General features: G+C 34.3%; 1 protein-coding gene across 1 annotated transcript in view; it reads right to left on the bottom strand.

The window, feature by feature from the left end:
* Positions 1-514: 514 nt before the first annotated feature.
* The window catches only part of LOC140742834 (neural cell adhesion molecule 1), a 211,453-nt gene continuing 191,582 nt past the window's right edge, over positions 515-20,385 (bottom strand). Inside the window, exons 11-18 of the mRNA XM_073073871.1 lie at positions 16,750-16,911; positions 10,839-10,973; positions 8,301-8,507; positions 5,507-5,656; positions 4,166-4,283; positions 3,625-3,752; positions 2,222-2,322; positions 515-761 (exon numbers count right to left, since the gene is read on the bottom strand). Of these exons, the coding sequence (XP_072929972.1) occupies positions 642-761; positions 2,222-2,322; positions 3,625-3,752; positions 4,166-4,283; positions 5,507-5,656; positions 8,301-8,507; positions 10,839-10,973; positions 16,750-16,911 (1,121 nt within the window). The 3' untranslated portion in view covers positions 515-641. The remainder of the gene's footprint in view (positions 762-2,221; positions 2,323-3,624; positions 3,753-4,165; positions 4,284-5,506; positions 5,657-8,300; positions 8,508-10,838; positions 10,974-16,749; positions 16,912-20,385) is intronic.

Raw genomic sequence — 20,385 nt, 5'->3', positions numbered from 1 at the left:
TCACCTGGGCGGAGCCCGACGGGGCACAGCGCTAAGAGGACTCCGGTTGTGTTCCGTTGGAGAACCCGGAGTCCTCTACGCAGCGCCGAGGACGGCCACTGGGGAGGTTTTAGTGCGGTAAGAGTCCCACATAACCCTGTGTCGCTCCCACGGCACCGGGTACCGTTTGAAGGTTTCCCCCCTCGTTAACAAAAAAAAAAAAGGCAAGCTACCTCGGAATTTTCAAAGTTATGTGCATATTAGAAATTAATTATCACTTGCAATTATAGACAATAAACATCGTGAGAAAACCTACACGTCTGATAGATCTTTACAAAAAAAAAATACATTCTCATTTCTAAGCTAATTTCTCAGAATTCGAAACATCTGAGGTGCTTGGCTTTTAAAAATATATTTATTGTATATAAATTATACAAAAATATATTGATAGTATATATAATTACATACTTAAGAAAAAAATGGTTTTTACGATTATTTTATACATAAAATCATAACCAAAAAAATAAAAACCAGATTCGCATCATAGATTTAATTTGCCTTCTTTCAGTTTATAATTATTTACATCGTATTTATCACAATTTTCACAGTCAATACATATAATACATTATGATATAAAATTTACAAACGACTCTATATCTACTCTATACACAACTCTCTGGTCCTGGTATCTCTTCGGCTATGAGGTGTTCCCTTCTACTTAACGGCATAGTGTTGATGGTCACCGGCTGTTTACTGATCGTTGATCTTGGTAATGTTGATGACTGAAACAAATAGATTTATCAATTTCATAATCATCAATTTCAATCAGTTTGCCAAGTGCGAGTTGGACTCGCACTTGGCAAACGACGGGTTCCGTATCACCAAATTTTCATTTTTTTTTATATTGTGGTCTGAGATAAATAAAATTTATTTATTTTTAGTATTTGTTGTCATAGCAGCCATTAAAGTAAATGCAAAGTTTGAACTGTCTAACTGTTACAGTTCAATAGAAAAACGTTGAAAAATATCTGTTTCTTATATGGCGATACCCATTTATTTTCATTACAGCGGTAAGTAGCTTAGATATAGGATTCCATATTTACCCTTTAGCGTATGGAACCCTAAAAATATCGGGAGAGTACAATATTTTTTTTAGGACGCAAACGTTATTTCGAATTCAGGCCGAAAAAAGAACTACTTTTTGAATTATTAAACGAGCATGTATTTCACCTGATGTGGCTACCACCGCCCTTAGACATCTGAAAGCTATCCTAGATAAGATTAGATTCCTACCTGGAGTTAGCCACAGACACCTTGCTACCCCCAAATACCCCCAAAGTTAGGTTAGTTATAATAAAAAATAGCTATAGCTTTAAGGCTTTTACGCTCGTGTGCTACTACGACCTTATTAAAAATGAAAAAATATAATGTTCTTGCATGTCAATTGTGAGTGTGATTTAATGGGTTTTTGCAGTAATCCGACTTTACATTACCGACAGTAATACGAGTTCATCTGAATAAATTAATTTTCATATACCGCAGTTGTAAAAGAACATACGCCGCAATTTGTTATGTTTGTTAAATTACTTTAAAATGTATCAAGCCTCAATAATTATGAAAAGCCACGAAAAATAATGATCTTTATGATAAATTAATATTATTATAATGTTTTAAAAGCCACAAGCGCAATTATATTTTTACAAAAGTATATTTTTATCATGTTTTTATACTGATATCGGTACATTAAGAGATATTGTGTCGTAGATGTCTTAACATATAAAGGTAAACCCATAAACCGAATATTTATGTCTGCTTAACCAAGGATCGAACTTGGAACCCAGATAAAGTGACCGCTAAACCACACAGTATTAAATATGCATATTTAGTTCACGGTATTTCGTAGCACTTAATATCTATTTCAAAAAAGTAAATCACGATAAATTCTACCACTTTTCAATGTGGTGTGTCATCTAAAGCCAGTTACTCATAAAATAGTTGATACTGTAACCGAACTAATACATACATGTTTAATGTGCACACACCATGTTATTGGTAGCGTTAACATGCAAGTTACAGTTAAAAGTGCGAACGCTCGCGTCGCGTATAGTTTTTGATAACATTGATGGCATAAAAGAGAACGTAGGTTTAGTCTTTAGAACTCATCCTGAACTAATTTATTTTTAACAGAAATCATATGAAGAAATGAATACAAAATTACACAATAAAACAATAAAGAACTGACCTTATGCGGCTCATCGTCGTGCAATGAACGCTCGCTGGTCCACTCGCTCGGCGGCGCGCCGTTCACGGCCTCCACGCAAGGAGGGTGCTGCGGGCTGCCGTCTACAAATACAAATACATACAAAGATAGGGTATAGTCCGCGCGGTGGCAAGAGTGGGAGCTCGAAACGCTCAGCCAGTGACCCCGGGAAGGACGGCGGTATGTGTGGTCGCATACCGTCGTAAGCACCAGATGGTGTGGCGAGCGCCAAGCTCACCTGGGCAGAGCCCGACGGGGCAACGCGCTAAGAGGGCTCCGGTTGCGTTCCTCTGGAGATCCCGGAGCCCTCTAGGCAGCGCCGAGGTCGGCCACCGGGGGGGTTTTAGTGCGGTAAGAATCCCATATAACCCTGCGTCGCTGCTCTGCTGTCGCTGCTCTCCCACACAAGAATACCGTGTATCGTAGGTGCGAAGAACATACACAAAGACGCAAACACCCGGACCCAAAAGAGATATTTTAATTCAAATTCTTTATTTTAACATCGATTTCGATTTTTTTTTTTTGATGAATCTGTGGCAACAGCCGAGCATGCAGTCAACTTTATGGAAAGTAGACATTGACATCCATGGACCAACTGCACATACATAGAACAGATTCTACCTAAAGTCAATCACAGATGCGTTTACAAAATTTACATTTAACAATTCCTTCCTACTCAAAACACTTCCTGTCAAGTTTCGACCTTTTTGTAGGCAAACATTGGATAGATTGTTTATTAATAACGGGCGTTAGTGAACTGGCTTCCCGTCTAAAAATAAAATTCCAATTGTTTCTCTGTGTCAGCTTACCGTTGACAACGGACAGTTTTTAAACGACATGGGTGCCTTCACAATTTTTTTCTCGGCCTACGCCGTGAATTATAGGAACTGAAAAGTTATTTTCTGTTTAGTTTATCTTTGAGTATATTTGATATCTTGAAATATCAATTTGTATCCTCATTAAATAAACTGAAGAATTCTTCTTAAGTGTATTGTTGTATACTTACGTCGGTAATTAATTACAGTTTTGTATTTTAATAGGTACTAGAAATACTTATATTTAGCCAGTAATTCGAACTTAGGCAGATTGTGATCACGGAAAACGGATGAACGATTTCAACATTATTTCATAAAAATAGGACATTATGAATACCTGCTACGATTATTAAAATGTATTTTAAGTAAAATGTAAAAAATAAAATCGAATTAATGTTGCAGAGTGTATGTTACATACTTGATTCTAAATTTTAATATTGGTGATAAACAAAGCACGTGTTGTTAAAAAGCAGAAATGGGTGTGACAGTAGTGCTTCCGGATTATAACGAGATCCGCTTCCTTGAAGTCAGCAACAAATTCTACAAATCGCTAAACACTTGAGTTCTTACCAGGCGGTGGATTCAGTATATCCGGCTGTGCTTGTTTCGGTGGTTTCAATGTATACGCAACTACGTATTGACCGTCACCTGCATTTAGCTGCAGCTCTGGTGTTTGTTGCTTATTGGGCGGTCTTAACCTGCCGACATATTGATTATGAAAGATTGATTGAAGACCTATGTCAACCAATATGACGAAAAGGAATTTTAAAATTACTTTCTTTGTGGCATTTTATGCAAAAATTAAAATATTCATTAGCTGTGAAAATTAATCCTCGTCACTTTTCCCAAAGAGGGTCTTAAGACGCTTTTTACATACACAGACATGAGTTCCATGGATGCCATGGAAACGCAACAATAATACCCAGACGTAGAACCTAAATCTAAAATCATTATTCTATTTTATAGTTATCAAAAGCGTATTCAATTTGTCAACCTACACATGGCGAGAAGTTTTTAATCTTAATTATTAACATTAATTTTTATTCGAGATCCCTAGCTAGAGGATCCGTAGCAACTGTAATGGGGAATAGGTGATGATAATGATTCTTACCTTCTTCTTCGAAGAAATAGTATAATGAATACCGCTCCACTGGTACATAGGAGAACCGTTAAAACGATAACCCAGAACACACCTTTGGAGACACCAGCCATGAGACCCTGGGTACCATCTAGAGAATACAAAATATGTTAATATTTCAATGAAATTTTAATACTCAATGATTTAAGTCTTTTGGTGCGACATGCAGGTAACTGGGTAAGTTTGAAATTCATAATTGCTTCCTAGAATTTGGTCCTCAAAAGTGACAATATCCAATTGCGCAATAATACAGGGTGTGTTGTTTTTAAAATGAATTCGTTCGCTTTCCGGCTAGAGAAATAAACGCTTTCTACACTCACAGCCCCTAGCCACACTAGGATTCCCTGTGTCGTGGGTGCCATGGACACACACATAGACAAATACACAAACACCCAGACCCAGAAACAGAAATCTAAATTCATCATTTGGATATCTGTCTGGCCGGGGATCGAACCCGGGACCCCTTGCGCGTCAGACCGGTATTTAAAAATTTAATAGATTTATTTAAATCTTATGACACCTCTATAATATTAATAGGATATGTCATAGACCATAGTGCAACAATAACAAATAACACGTAACAAATTCAGATTGTATTCTCACAGGTGTGATATAAACAAAGCGGTGGCCGGCATCTGCATTAATCGGGTTACCGCACCTGCAGTAGCGATGTTAGCCGGACGATAAATTTTGTATAGTCTTTACATAAGCCTTTACGTAATATCGCTGTTACTGTGTTCGGTTTTATAGGTTACGTTAATGTTTTGGAGGCATATAGGCATATTTAAGATAGATGATTAGGTTATACTGAGCGAATTTAAATGTGAGTGGATTGTTAAATCTAAAACTGGAAGAAATTGTTAAAAATGTTTACCTAAAGTTATACGAGGTTTATTTTGATCAAATGTAGAACTTAGAGCATGGAAATTTACTAGAAGCACAACCACAATGTAACATTCAAACCACATCACCTATATAAAAACATATTACAATCTATACACGGTGAATTTTTCAAATAGCCTTCAGGGTCTAGTCTGTAAAAAATAGCGAAAAACGCTGGAAGGAGTTCGATTTCGATGAAAAGTACCATTGCATCATTAGATGTTTTAAAAAATTGTGTTTTCTAGATTGGAATCAAATGATTTCATTTTGAAAAAACACATCCTGTATTATTCCACCATCGGATAGTGTCGCTTATAAGGATCGAATTCTGAGAAGTACCTGAAGACCCACTTCAACAATTCACCCTGTATACAAATCACACATAGTTACAAAAAATACAAAATCCATCTCTAGTTCTAAATATGTCCTCACCAGTTCTCCTCTCAGGGTCCTGATAAGCCAAAGCGTGTAAAACAATTCGATCAGAGACGCCCTTGTCATTCCTCGCGTGCACGGTGAGCCGCAGCGCGTGGCCGCCCGCCCACAGCACGCCGCCCGGCACCAAGAATATTGCTACCCCATCTATGTAATAAAGAATATTGGTAGAACACTTTGTGGTTCGATTCCGGCGGCACCACCGCGGCACCGCTACAACTATTAATGCCTAGTAACAGCAGTGTAAGCGCTGTGTTCTGGTTTTAAGGGAGATACTTCTCCAAGGCGTTCCAGCTTATTCCTCAGGGGCGGCGCATCTGTAGCCAACCTTAGGTAGCAATCTTGTCTTATATGATTCCAAACCACTTTTAGATGTGATTGTGTGGGTGTGATTTAATGTTTAGACAAAATATTGTCCAATCAATACGTAATTGGATTGCAAAGTGCACCAAAGACTTGGGTTTGCTCACTTTGTGAAAAGATTTAAACCCATGAGTTTCAAGTGGCAGCAACAAATTGAAAAAAAATACATCGTTCTGTTTATAAAACGTATTTTATGTTTGTTGATTTTCAGTAAAAAATGGCTAAAAGCTAGAAAAACAAGTTACGATATTGTAACAGTTTGTAGTTGAATTAGATTTAGTTGCTATGAAAAAGTTTTCGCTCAAATTGGATATTTCCGATTCGTTTGTGAATTTTTACCTACAGAGGATTATTTTTGTTTCACAATCAACCTTTCTTTCTTTAGTTCCATTTGGATTTTGGTAAATTGAAATAAAAATATGAAATACGTAGTATGTTTTGCCGTAAATTACGGCCACAATACATTTGTTTTGCATTAGGTACATTACTAAATTTGTTCTAAGGATGGATGGAAATTGGTTATCTAAAATTTCAAAAATAACTTATTTACATAATTTCTAAAATTAAATGTAAACAATCATTCATATATTTTTGGCGAAAGTCAAAGTCGATCAGCAAACAAGTATAACCACGAACGCCCGTGTTAATATTAGATCTATCCAATGTTTTGTCCAAAGATTGACATGTGACATATACCTACTAGAAATTATCAAATTTCGATCGGTATATTGCAAAACTTGGATACTCAATCGTATTAAAACGGGCATTAATCGTAATTGATCACTGTAACTCATGGACTTCTGCATCCAACCCCGAATAGTCTTACCTACATATGGGCCGTAGTAGATCCAAGCATTCAAATGATAATAATGACGCAACTTTATTGTTAAAAGTTTTTGTTTTTCATTTAGTAAGTGTCGAAACTTTCACAAACGATTGTAATATAAAAGCAATAAATACATATCACATAATTATTATTGTAAGTGACCTCGCAACTAATAGCCATAAAAGACCATTAAGGTCATGAACATTAGCCGTGCTTTTTGCTTTCACTGTATTTCAACGGTTGATATTTTCGTTGAGTTTTCTTACTAATTATTTTCTAGTTTTCTCTTATTTCTACACCTTAAAAGCAATGACCCGAGCCTGCATAACTAAACGTTAATACTAAAAGTAACATTAGCGCGCAATTTTCTTGTATTAAGTTTTTAACTTTTATAAGATTCTTTTTTATATCCATTACTTTGCGTTTACTAAGATATAGCAGTTATAAAGATGGTGGACAGTTTGTTTCCTAAATATTTTCTAGTTTTTTCCTTCTAGGTTTCTCCATTCATATGTAAATTCCATACTTCAAAAGAAGTTACCTGAAGTCGTTTCAAATTTATTATCTTATTATTCTTAGTGTCTCTTAATTTTAACAGCAAAGAAATTACACTGCTAAGTAATTAGTTCACGTAGAAAAGCTTTTAACTTCATTTAAGTTATAAATATTATAAACACAAAATTCATTTTTACTTTTTGAAGAACACAAAAATTTTAATATTTCCTTTAAATTTCTTGCGATAAACCTTAGAATTTGCCTTAAATAATTTTAGTACTGGTAAAATAGTAATGACATCTATAATTTGTAATCAACCGTTATCTACAATAATATAACTGATTACCGTTTAAACTACACCATTTACATCAACTGCATCATCCATCATCGTTTCATTTATCAAATTTGACTCAACATTTCGACCATCATTATTATTACCGACACAGAAATGTGCGTCAATCACCTAAATTACTACCGTTTCTTTTACTTTCTTATATTTTTCTATTCAGCTGTAATTAACTCGCGATCGAACTTAGAAATCAGGTCACGTACTGTTATGGTCTGCGTGGAACTGTTTCGGGAAAATTATATATAGGGAAGTTGTACTACGACTTTCTGAGAATTGTTAGTAATTCAAATCGATTGCCCATTGCGAATTGCCATTGTATTTTTCTAATGAAGCAATTCACGATTCGTTCCAAGAGGTTCAATAGTTTGACAAATTAAATGACTTAAGCAAAATATAACAAAAGAACATGTAAGTAAAGAAAAATAGAATGAAGGTTTTAAAAATAACATTAGTATTTTTCCAGTTGTATCTTAGTTTAAAATTTACTCCATATAAAGTTATTTTAATGACTTCTTATTAAAAAATAATCCAATAAAGTAAATAAAATAATCAAGTACATATTTTAATATGAACCAAACGAAGTAACGTAAAAATAACGAAACATTTTTAACGTAAACAATGATATCATTAGATATCAATAAAATAACGTAACGACAACGAAATATTTATAATAAATAGCAACATAATAATAAGCAACATTAGATATGAATAAAACGTAAAAAATAGCCACAATTTAATCAATAGCAAAAATAACTCACTTGTCTCGTTAGCAGTAACGTTAAATCGTATAACGCCTGTGACAGAGTCCAGAGCTTCCAACACCACCATTTGTGGTAACCCACCGTCGTAGCCAGCAACACATCGTACCAGCAGGAAGTCGCCACCGTCTTCCTTGCCGATATCCTCGATCCAGTTGGAGTCGTTCCCCGCTGATATCGTGCAGTTTCTTGGTGGTGACGGTCGCGCTAGTTAAATTAAAGATAGATATAAAATTTAAGTAGGAAACGCCCATGTTGACCATATAGTTTTAAGGGCCTTCACACACGGATATATTTACAAGTTACGCGACTGAGACGCGAACCATAGGACGCCTCATTAGTCGTTAACATTAACATCATTATCTTATTCTATTCATTCAAACCTATGTTCGTATCCGTATGGTTATCATTCATATCTATGGCTTGCCTCTCAGTCCCGTAGCTTATACTTATCTCTGTGGGTAAAGGGCCTAAGTAGTCATTGCTGCTTGTGCGTTCAGTTGCGGTATCGAAAACGCTTGCTTTAGCTACTATCAAAAGTAAATGCGACAGTCGCTTAATGTGTGCGGGTTGTAGTGTTTTATCACTGTATCTCTCTTCGATTGCCGATACTAAAAATAGCATATCTTCTAGGGCCCTAAGACAGAACTCTATTATCTGTAGTGGTACTACAAATGAACTACACAAAGTTTTATCACTAGCACAATAAGAATAAACATTATCTGTCGTTGTTAAAAACGCATAAAATGGGTTATTAAACGTCTAGGACGGCAACGTATGTTCTTTTAACGACTATGGCATTCCATTAGTCGATACAAAACGACTGCGGGATGAGAGAGATGAAAATAGAATAGTAGTGTCACAAACATTGTGTAGGCTGCTTCGACCGCTTCGAACTGATAGTTTTCATTTGTGGTATAACGTCGCATGTAAAACCAAAGTTACCGATTAATGAAAATGGGCATTTAAATGTAACTTGTGCCGTAAATAATAGGATATTATCAAACTATAATTTAGGTAACTTAAAGGTTAACTTAAAGGTGGTTAACTTAAAGGTGGTAGAACCCTTTGTGGTTCGACTCCGGCGGCACCACCGCCACACCTATTTCTACCTAATAACAGCAGTGTTAAGCGCTGCTGTGTTCCGGTTTGAAGGGTGTGGTAAGGGAGACAGACTTTTCCGAGGCGTTCCAGCTTAGTCCTCAGGGGTAGCGGCGCATCTGTGGCCGACCTCAGGTAGGAATATCTAATCCTATCTGGGGTTGATTACAGATGTCCATGGGCGGCAGTAGCCACTTACCATCAGGCGGACTGCATGCTCGTCTGCTACTCTAATATTATAAAAAAAAAAAAAAAAAAAAAAAAAAACGGAATAAAATGGAAGATAAAACGGCTGGAAGATGAGAAAGATGTTAAAATAGAATAGAAATATGTCACAAACATTGTATGGGCTGTTAAACTTTCGGCATGCGAGGACGCTTCGAAATGATCGTTTTCATTAGTCGTATACCGTCGCATGTGAAATCAAAGTTACCGACTAATGAAAATGGGCACTAAAATGTAACTTGTATCATAAAATAATACGATGTTACCAAACTTATATTTAGAACGAAAATATAACAGATTGGCAAATAAAAAACGGCTGCGGGATGAGACAGGTGTGAATATAGAACAGAAATGTGCATGGCATGTCACAAACATTGTGCAGGATGTTAAACTTTCTGCATGCGAGGACGCTTTGAAGTGATCGTTTTTATTTGTCCTATACAATCGCATGTGAAATCAAAGTTACCAACTAATGAAAATGGGCACTAAAATGTAACTAGTGGCGTAAGTAATGCGATGATATCGAACTAATATAATGACAGATAAAAAGGTGCTGCCGGATGAAAAAGATGTAAAAATAGAATATGAATGGCGAACATTGCATCAATTGTTAAACTTCCTGTATGCTTCCAAATGATCTTTTTCATTTGTCGTATACAATTGCATGTGAAATGAGAGTTACCGACTAATGAAAATGGGCACTAAAATGTAACTCGTGGCGTAAATAATGCGATGTTATCAAGCTAATATTTAGGTATATTGCTCAATACGTTTAATGCAATTGTTTATCGATTTTGTGTATAAATAGAGTTTCCTAAAGGATATTAAATGAAGCTTAATATAAAATACATTTCGTTTAAAACTTTTTGGGTCTGTTATACTAATAATTTTGAAAAATATATACATTTTACATGTATAATTGGGACGTGTTGCTCCGCTTTTGTTGTTTATGAGTTGTCTTAAAAAGTAATACCAGTAGAATTAAAACATTAAAAAATAATTATTAATCAATAATTATTGATCTAATTTATGTTTAAAATACATTTTACATTATAACAACTATATAAAAATTACAGCAATTATGACAATTATTGTAATTGTTATTCACAACTATTACAGTAATTTTTCCTTACTTTAGATATTGATTTCGCAGCAACAGCTAACAGATGTAACTATTATAACAGCTATATATTATGTTATAAAAACTCTCACCTGCCGGTACAATCTGAAAAACACACGGCTGGTTCTGTCGACCCACGGTGTTCATGCCGCGGCATGTTAGCGCTCCGTAGTCCCTCTCACTTGCTGCTGTATACCGGAGCTCACTTACACTCCCGTTAAGAGTCGCTGTATAAAATAACAGAATAGTAGAATTTCATTTTTGTACCAGTAAAATTTGCACATTATGTTATCGTCGTTAATAAGAAGCTTGGATATTAACGATATCACATTTTTATAACGTTACATTAAAGTAATAAGTGACTCATTTGATACTACAGTTTAAAAACAGATGCGGGTAGGTGAAGTGGGGACGACACCTTGGCGGCGCTCGAATTAACAGAGAGCGACATTCTGGTCGGAGACTTCAGCAAGAGCAGTCGAATAACGGAGATACTTGTGTAGTTATAATACTTCTAATCACTAGTGTGAACTTACTTACGTATAATTGTTATATCGTTACTCTGTACCGTTTATGTGACTATATTATTACATGACTTCAAGACCTACAAGATGAGTTTGATTTCATCAGAAGTGTACAAGAACCAGCTCACAATCATGGACGGCGATTCGTAAGTACGAACATACTTGACACAGGAATAAAAACCGTGAGTTAAAACATTATTATGTCATATGTGAATTCATCTTGGTAGAATAAGTAAAAATGGAGGTAGATAAATGTCGTTGATGTAAGGGAAAACTCATTTGAATTAAGAAAATGGATAGATTGAGACTAGTAATTCAATGAAATGTTAATACCCTCTGAAAATGATATACTTAAATTTTGTGAACAAACTTTACTCTTATCAAATTACTTGTTAACATTGTAAACTGAGGTGTTTACTTCAAAATAAGTGCATTTTCTGTGAAGAAGTGTCTAAAAGTAATTTTGCAAGGCAGTTCTTGTGGTAAATCTGTCCATTTGGTTAAATTCTGTGGTGTAAAAAGTAAATCCTAATTGTTCTAAAGTTACACCTACTTTGAAATATATAGAAATACACGTACTTATGAAAATATTTTAAGGATCTTTAATCTTAAATGTCAGGCTTTATAGATATGGGAACCTAATGGTTGTTAATATAGGCTAATGTACGCCAGAAATTGCATACAGGTTAGATTTGAATTTATTTTTGATAACTTTTAATGTTTCAAACGGGGTTTACGTATATGCGTTTGTTTTTATTGTATGGAAGGGACTATGCGGTAGCAACAAACGCAGTTACAGAGTACAGTATACCTACTTGATATAAGTGACACGTTTATTAAGTTGCAAAATTTTGATTATTCATAATTGTACAGAAATGTATAATATCTACGTGGTACATATTTAACTGCCTGCAAAAAAGTATCACGACCACGGTATTGAGTGGCTGAGTGTACCCAGGAGGGAAATGGTAAATGAGTTTAAGGTTTATTGTTTTTTTTTTTTTGGATATTAATTGACTATATTTAAAAATAAACTTGCATTCACATCTACATTGTTCACATTTTCATTTTATAAATCAATGAAAGTTTCCTTTTGATTTCATATACTTGATACGTAATTGTTATGAAAGAAGCATACGTACGTTGCCAAATTTAGATTTCCATCAATTCTAGGCGAATTCACGCAGTACTGTGTACTACTGTGTTTTGACTCCCATAAAGTATAAATGCACATTAGTTAATGATCTATAAGAAAACTGAGAAACTTATGCGCAGCGGTCTTTGGAATATTATATATAAAAATATCTCTCTTATCTCCCATTCTACTTCAGACTGACTCACTTATACATAATATTAAATGTCTGTTTTAAATTTAGTATGCAACGTTTCGTTTTGTATTAATATTTCTTTACATCTCGTAATTTTAAATCTTTAAATTTCAATTTGAATTTGACACATTACACGTCCTTTTGGTTTGAAAATTGGGCACTATCAAATACTGGTAAATGAAGTTTGTACCTTAAACGTTGAGACGCTTAGACTATCGATATTATTAATTATGTGAGCCATTTACGAAATGATAAACGGGATCCACTTTGTATGGGATTGAGAATAAATTATTTTAAGTAAAATAATAATAATAATAATAATAAATTGATGCTTTTATAACTTGAGCTTAGTTCTATTTACAAGTTACAGCAATTAAGTTATTATACGTATTAAGTGAGAAACGGTCACTGAAGCCTACATAAATTTAGATAGTCTCTTGTATACCATATTTAAAATGAGTCTTGCCTGCGACTTTGTTCATGTGGAGTCAGAATATAATTTGAATTGCATTTTTAAAACGAGTCTTGCCTGCGACTTTGTTCATGTGGATTCAAAATATAATTTGAATTGCATTTTTAAAACGAGTCTTGCCTGCGACTTTGTTCATGTGGATTCAAAAGATAATTTGAATTATACAATGCCCTCTGTCAAGATCACGGAGTACGTTAGTAATTTGGAATTGTCCATTACCTGGTCATGTAATGTTTTTTAAAAAAAATGTATACTTTTGACATCGACTTCGTAGTTTTGGTTTTAATGCATTTTCAAATATACAAACCGACAGACAATTTTTCTTTTTCAAATATATTCGATGTAAACACGTGAAGATTTCATTCTTATTATATGTATATCATAGCCAAATGAATAATAATGTAATCAAATAAAAGCATAGGTACATTTCGATGGGATTTTCTTATACAATAATTTACTTTTCATATAAATTTCATACGGTTCACAATTGCGTCATGTCTAGGTTTTCTCTATAGAAACATCGAGCATCTCCTTGAGAGTGTTGGTTGTAAATGATACATATTATATTAATATAATCTATATAGATATTACGCACTAATATAATTTTTATTACAAACTATATAAAAGTCAGGTGAAGCCGAGGCGTTTGAAATATATATAATAAATATGAATTGTTCGGTAATAAGGTGTATCATAAGATAGTTTGACTAACTGTTTGTTTGGCTGGCTGGTATAAAATCATGATCAACTTTAATAGACCTTTTTCAGGTCATAGAAATTTTAGGTTGTGATTGATAAGGAGCCACATGTTATGTAAAACAGTTATAGTTTTAAATCTGACGATCGTGATGAGACAAAATTAGAATCGGACAAGATTATTAAAATCATGTCATGTCATAGGTATTTCAAAATTTTTAAATAAATCTGACCGTTCAAAGTAGGTAAAAATCGAATTCAAATATTCCGTTACATACATACAGGTCAAGTTAATAAAAGCGTGGCAAAAATAAAAGCGTGTTTAAAAAAAAAATCTTTTATCAGTTGTAGACACAAATAAGTATAGTTAAATAATGGCCGGTTTCTGAAGTCATTTTTCTTGGTAGGTAGTTTACGAGTGTGTATTCAATAACACTATCCGTTTGATAACTACCTACGGAAAAAAAAATCCGCTTCCGAGGAACTCAATGTAAGACAAGGTCTGTTTAAACTCCGTTTAGATTAACGGACCATTTTAATGTGTTTATTCTTTCCATAACATTATTTGATTTTTTTTTAAAAACGACGTTTGCGTAAAGTCTAGCAAATCTTCCTTAGTATAATGCATAACTTTTACAGTAAAATAGCCCAAACTATAACTTCCTTATGGGAATCTTAATTTAAAACTTTTGGTGAAATAAAAAAAAAAAAAAAAAAAGTTAAGTAGTTAAGCCATACACAATTGACAAGTATGTCGCTGACGTGAACGCATGGGTCCTTTGCTTTGTTAATTAAATTTTGAAATTCATGTAATAGTATGTATTATTATAACTGAATATAAATTCAATTTAATGTAATGAAATTTCTTTCTGACTTTCAAAAGTGGGTTATGTGGCCCTACTTTGAAAGAAATAATTTGAATTTGTGATAAATAACGTAAAAAAATTGGGTTCATACAACTTATACGTGTTATATTGTGTGAAATTCATGGTTAGTTTACCATTATTTAGTCTTTAACTTTGATATCATTCATTTCAAATATTCACGATATATTATTATTTTGATACTGCTTCATCAGTTGATAAAAGACGTACATTGGAAAGGCAACTATTTGTATAAAATAACATTGTAATAATTAAAAGAAGTACTAAGTAGTAATAAAATAATTTTATAATAGTATTTTGAGTCGCACAGATTCATTTAGTGGCCAACTATAGATCTATCTATCTATCAGTATAACAGTTATTGAACAGGTTGTTGAGCATTCCGAAATGGACTAATAAGATAAACGTCGTTATTCTGATGCGTAACTTTATCGAATCAATAGTTGTTGGAGATTTAACTATTGGACTTAGAATCCAGACATAAGTAAAGTGGGCAGCTAGATGTTGTCATTACTGTAGGTGTAGGAAACTTTTTTTAGTTTGATTTTTATTTATCTGTAGTTAAGATGGATTAGTGCAGATGCCTCGAGCAGTGTAATGTTCGCGGGTGTCTCTTGGTGATGCATATGGTTGGGTGTATGTATGTATGTATGTTGGGTGGATGTATTACATTGAGTGAATATTGCATTTTTAGAGTAAATTTGAGTTGAGCACTGGCCGAATGTTATCGTAAACAAGGTATAAAAACTGCGGTGATACATGACTAGAGTGATCCTATATGAACATCACCTAGTTTAAACCGTGTGTTTTATTATTTAACAATGGTCTAATGCATTCGCTTCAATACCTGTCGCGCATATGACATTTATGTAAGGAGTCCTTATGAACTATGCCTGCAACAGAAATCCGTGGTGAACACTGTTGGGGCAGATTTATAACCTAGGTAATACACAACTAGTGTGATTCTATATGAACATCACCTAGTTTAAGCCTTGGTTCGGATCAACAGTTCGGGCTTTTTACATGCGAGTCGGTATTGCAAGAAAATGCGTAGAGTTTAAGCCATGTTTTTGATAAACAGTTCGGGCCTCTTACGTGCGAGTCGGTATTACAAGAAAATGTGTAACTCTTCTGGACTTAGGCATTAAACAACTGGTTTTCTTTTGCAGCTCTTGCATCAGACCATACACGATCGAGGACGAACGTGTGAGCAGGACGGCCGAATGTTATCGTCGTTAATAAGAAGCTTGGATATTAACGATATCACATTTTTATAACGTTACATTAAAGTAATAAGTGACTCATTTGATACTACAGTTTAAAAACAGATGCGGGTAGGTGAAGTGGGGACGACACCTTGGCGGCGCTCGAATTAACAGAGAGCGACATTCTGGTCGGAGACTTCAGCAAGAGCAGTCGAATAACGGAGATACTTGTGTAGTTATAATACTTCTAATCACTAGTGTGAACTTACTTACGTATAATTGTTATATCGTTACTCTGTACCGTTTATGTGACTATATTATTACATGACTTCAAGACCTACAAGATGAGTTTGATTTCAATTATAAGCTAGATTATAAGATAGAACTGATATATGCATTAACTACAAAAAATATATGCAAAAGCATGAAGCGCGCAGCTTTGCGGCACAATGATTTTGATCAAGAAATCTAAGCAATGTCAGACCACCATTGGCTTATATGTCCTTCCATGCTTCAGACTAAAACTTAAAAGTTTAAGTTGTTATCATTAGTTATATGTTATTTAACCTTATCAGAAGCTAATAGTCCATATTGAAATAACATTACCATGTTTCAAATTCTACCGAATTTTGTGCCTCTCAGAACATAAAAGGCTTGTAAACCTACATAACGAGATCTGAGTCCAAAGCAGTGGCAACGCATCTGTGATCTGCTTAAAGTTGAACTTGTTCTAGATGAAGTTGGTCACAGATGTCATGGGTGCCAGTGACAATTTGATAGTAAATTAGGTTTGCTGCAAGCTCGTTTCCTACTCCAATTTTATATAAAAGACATTTCATAAGGATGCTTATAGAAAACTGACCGTACACGACATTCTTTCGCAACACCACTCACCATATCTAACAGGGGATACATCAAAGCTCTCGCCGCTATTGTTGAACTGCCAGAGGAAGGTGACGTCAGCGGGGTCAGCGTGCACCGCGCACCGCACGTGCAGCGACTCTGCAAGCGCCGCGCCGACCACCTGGGGTGACGTCTCGGTGCATACTGGCGCATCTGTGTGTGGATTGGTGTGTTTGTGATTTTGACGTGACTGTTTGTCTTTATGTGGAATAGACATACATACTTACTTATGCTTAAAGATATACTATGGGTTCTAATAGCAATACTTTCAAAAAGTCGAAAAGGCCATCTATCTATGTCTGACGGTCTGTATTAGTTAATGTAAGAAACGACTAAATGGAGTATAACGAGATTTTATATGGTGATAGCCTTATTTCAAATATAAGTAGGTACATAACATACGTGATATTGAACAACCGTTAAAATGTATTTTACCTACTATACACGGAGCATATTTTGAAAACGTTTTCGACCCCTGTGTCGAAGCGATCATCATACTAACCAGACAGATCTAAATGTTGAATCTAAATGATGAATATAGAATTCTGTTCTGGGTCTGGGTGTTTGTGTATTAGTCTTAGTGTGAGTCCAAAGCATTCACGACACAAGACAATCCTAATGCAGCTGTGAGTGTAGAAAACGTTTTTAATAGTACTGTTCCAAAACTTACAATAACTCAAACATTAAACGCTTCTAAACAACCCACATTTATTTTGCGCAATGCTGATATCTAAATCTGTACACAAAATGAAAGCACCATTGTATTTCAAGGTTCACAGCGAGATATTATCACGATATTGTAAGTTACACTAACGTTTTCATATCATGATTAAAATACGTACACTCTGGTTTCGCTTTAAGCTCGCGACAAAAGCTTCCTCTAAATGAAATTTACGCTCATGTAGGAAGAAAAGACGACTCCACACAAATGAGTATGAAATAGCGCTTTTATGTTTTACTGAGCTTAATTATAACGTTTACTTTATGTTTAAGGGCCGTAAGATTTTTAAACTACATGCTCATTGTTTTGTTTGAAATAAAATTTGTTTATGTGCCTAGAACATTTCGCGTATAAGTGCACATTCACATTAACTTCAAATTTATTATTATTTTTGCCTTCCCCTTTTCTGTATTTTTATACATACAGATATTTAGGCTTTGTAGTCGTATAGCTGTTTTCACTATTGATAATTTAGCTAAATCTAAATTGCTCCTTAACATTTGTTAGTTTTTACTAACTTCACAGCCACATAATTGGCCATCATTTAGCTATCGAACTCGCTTATAAAGCATTATTAGGTTTTCTGAATTTTTGAAAAAAAATGTCATTAATCATAATATCACTCAAGTAAATACCTATTTATGCACGTAACCTTTGGACTTTTCCACGTCAATTGCTATCTTTTAAAATAAATATGAACTCGGTTTTATTATTCACTTTTGTGTTCCACATTAATTACTTGCTTCACACATAAAGAGCATTGGTGATATAAAACAAGGAATTATTAATTGATTTCCTCCTCGCGAAAGCAATTACATTACGGAAGGAAGCGACGCTTCAATACACACTATAAATCTTGGTTTGAACGCTCTTATTGAATTATCTGGAAGGGTTGTCATAATTAAATGTATTGTCACTGACTATCTTATTAATGTTACCCTGTTATGTAACGGTAATATTACATTTTTAATTTAACATAAAACCTGTTAAACTGCTAATAAACGAAATTGTATCTTTGTATCATAAAATGTATCCCATAATAAGACATTGAATATAAATTGTTTGTTTCTGTTATTTAGCAATTTGATCTATTTTACAAAAAAATCAAATTAATATTGCAAAATTGACTGATTGTTACAAATTACTTTTTACTTTATCCTCTTAACTCTTTTTATTATCAACTTATTAAACACCACAAAAAGCTTTCACCGAATCAAATAATATTCTTCGTGCCGTAATAAATGTATACAACATTAATAACTGCTTTAACCCAGAACCAATGTTCTTGTATAAATCATAGAACTATTGTAGTTTTCATATTGATGAAATTTTGTTTCTCTGCACTTTATCATTTTAACCTTTTGATTATCAACTTATTATATGACACAATACAAAGATTTAATAAATCAAATAATTTGTCCCGCTCCGTAATAATACGTCAACAAACAATCCTGAAACAATGTTCTTGTATAAATCAAAGAACAATTATAATTCCGATTATTTCGCTCCTTCGGCAATTAAGTTTCGGTCGGTGATCACGGAAGGAAGCGTCCGATGCGCCAATACAGCCTGTAATAAATCTTGTACCGGACACAGTTGTTGATTTACGTCAGGCTGCGGTATAATGAAGGGTAGGCCATAGGGGTATCGGTGCGTGTGTATGTGTACGCTAATATTTGTATCGAAGCTTTTTGTGATCGTTTATCATGTGTCGTGTTGTGTAGGGACTGAGTAAATTTTTACTTTGAAGCACGGTTTACTGTTGTCAATTAAAATGAATGTGGTTGTAGTGTTTTTGTTGACAGTTTAATTAAATTTGCGACGTTGTTACCTTCGCTGATTACTTTGTCTTTTTTCGTCAATGGTTTGCATATTCACATTCTAATTATGTATATTCTAAATACTGTACTAAAGTTTAAGTCTCTTTTTTTTGTTTTTTTCATATTTGATATCTTGAATGTACCCAAGTAGTTTCGAATTAAGTCATTCCAATTTGATCTAGTTAGATGACTAGAACGTTGGCATAAAAAATAAATTCAAGTAAGTATATCAACACGCATATTATAATGTTATCGTCGTTAATGCGAAGCTTGAATATTAACGATATCGCATTTTTATAATAGTACTTTAAAATAATAAGTTACTCATTTGAATACTACAGTAAAAACATAGATGCAGTGGGGATGTCAAGTGGGGATGATATCATGGCGACGCCCGAGTTAACAGAGAGCGACATTCTGGTCGGAGACTTCAGCAAGAACAGTTTAATAACGGGAATATCACTAGTGTGTACCTACTTACGTGTAATTCGTTAATATCGTTACTCTGTACCGTATATGTGACTATATTTATACATTCCTTCAAGAAGGCTTCGATTACAATAACGACACCGAAAGAAAATATTGTCAGTGAACTAAAGAAAACTTTGAATTAAGGTTGTTTCACAACAGATTTACAAGGGTCGTCGGGGCAACTCGGTAATATGAGGTAATAATTTCGATGATTTAACACTCGCGCCGCCTTCCGTGGCAATTACTATGCGGCCGGTTGGCCACGGAAGGAAACAGCTACGTCGATCCGAACCGCAATGTATGTTTTGTTTTGAAATTCAACTTTAACCCTTTTCATATTAAACGTCATTAACTACTTTTATCACATTTTCTAAATTAGATCGTGTTTACACCAAAATGTTTGACATAAAAAATATAGCTAAATTATTCTACATATATTTATAAGATACGAAACCATTTACAATTTTTATAAATAAATATTTTTATCAATTTATATTAAATTTTGATTTGAACTTGTTCCTTAACAATAGATTTACAGGGGTCGTCGGGGCAATTTGGTGATATGAGGTAATAATTTCGATTATTTAACTCTAGCGCCGTCCATGGCAATTACTA

This window comes from Epargyreus clarus, unplaced genomic scaffold, assembly GCF_041222505.1.
Source record: "Epargyreus clarus isolate Ecla_fem2 unplaced genomic scaffold, WU_Ecla_fem_2.2 ptg000006l, whole genome shotgun sequence".
NCBI classification, from domain to species: Eukaryota; Metazoa; Arthropoda; class Insecta; order Lepidoptera; family Hesperiidae; genus Epargyreus; species Epargyreus clarus.
The sequence above is the reverse complement of the archived record's forward strand: the minus strand, read 5'-3'. Positions and strand labels throughout refer to the sequence as shown.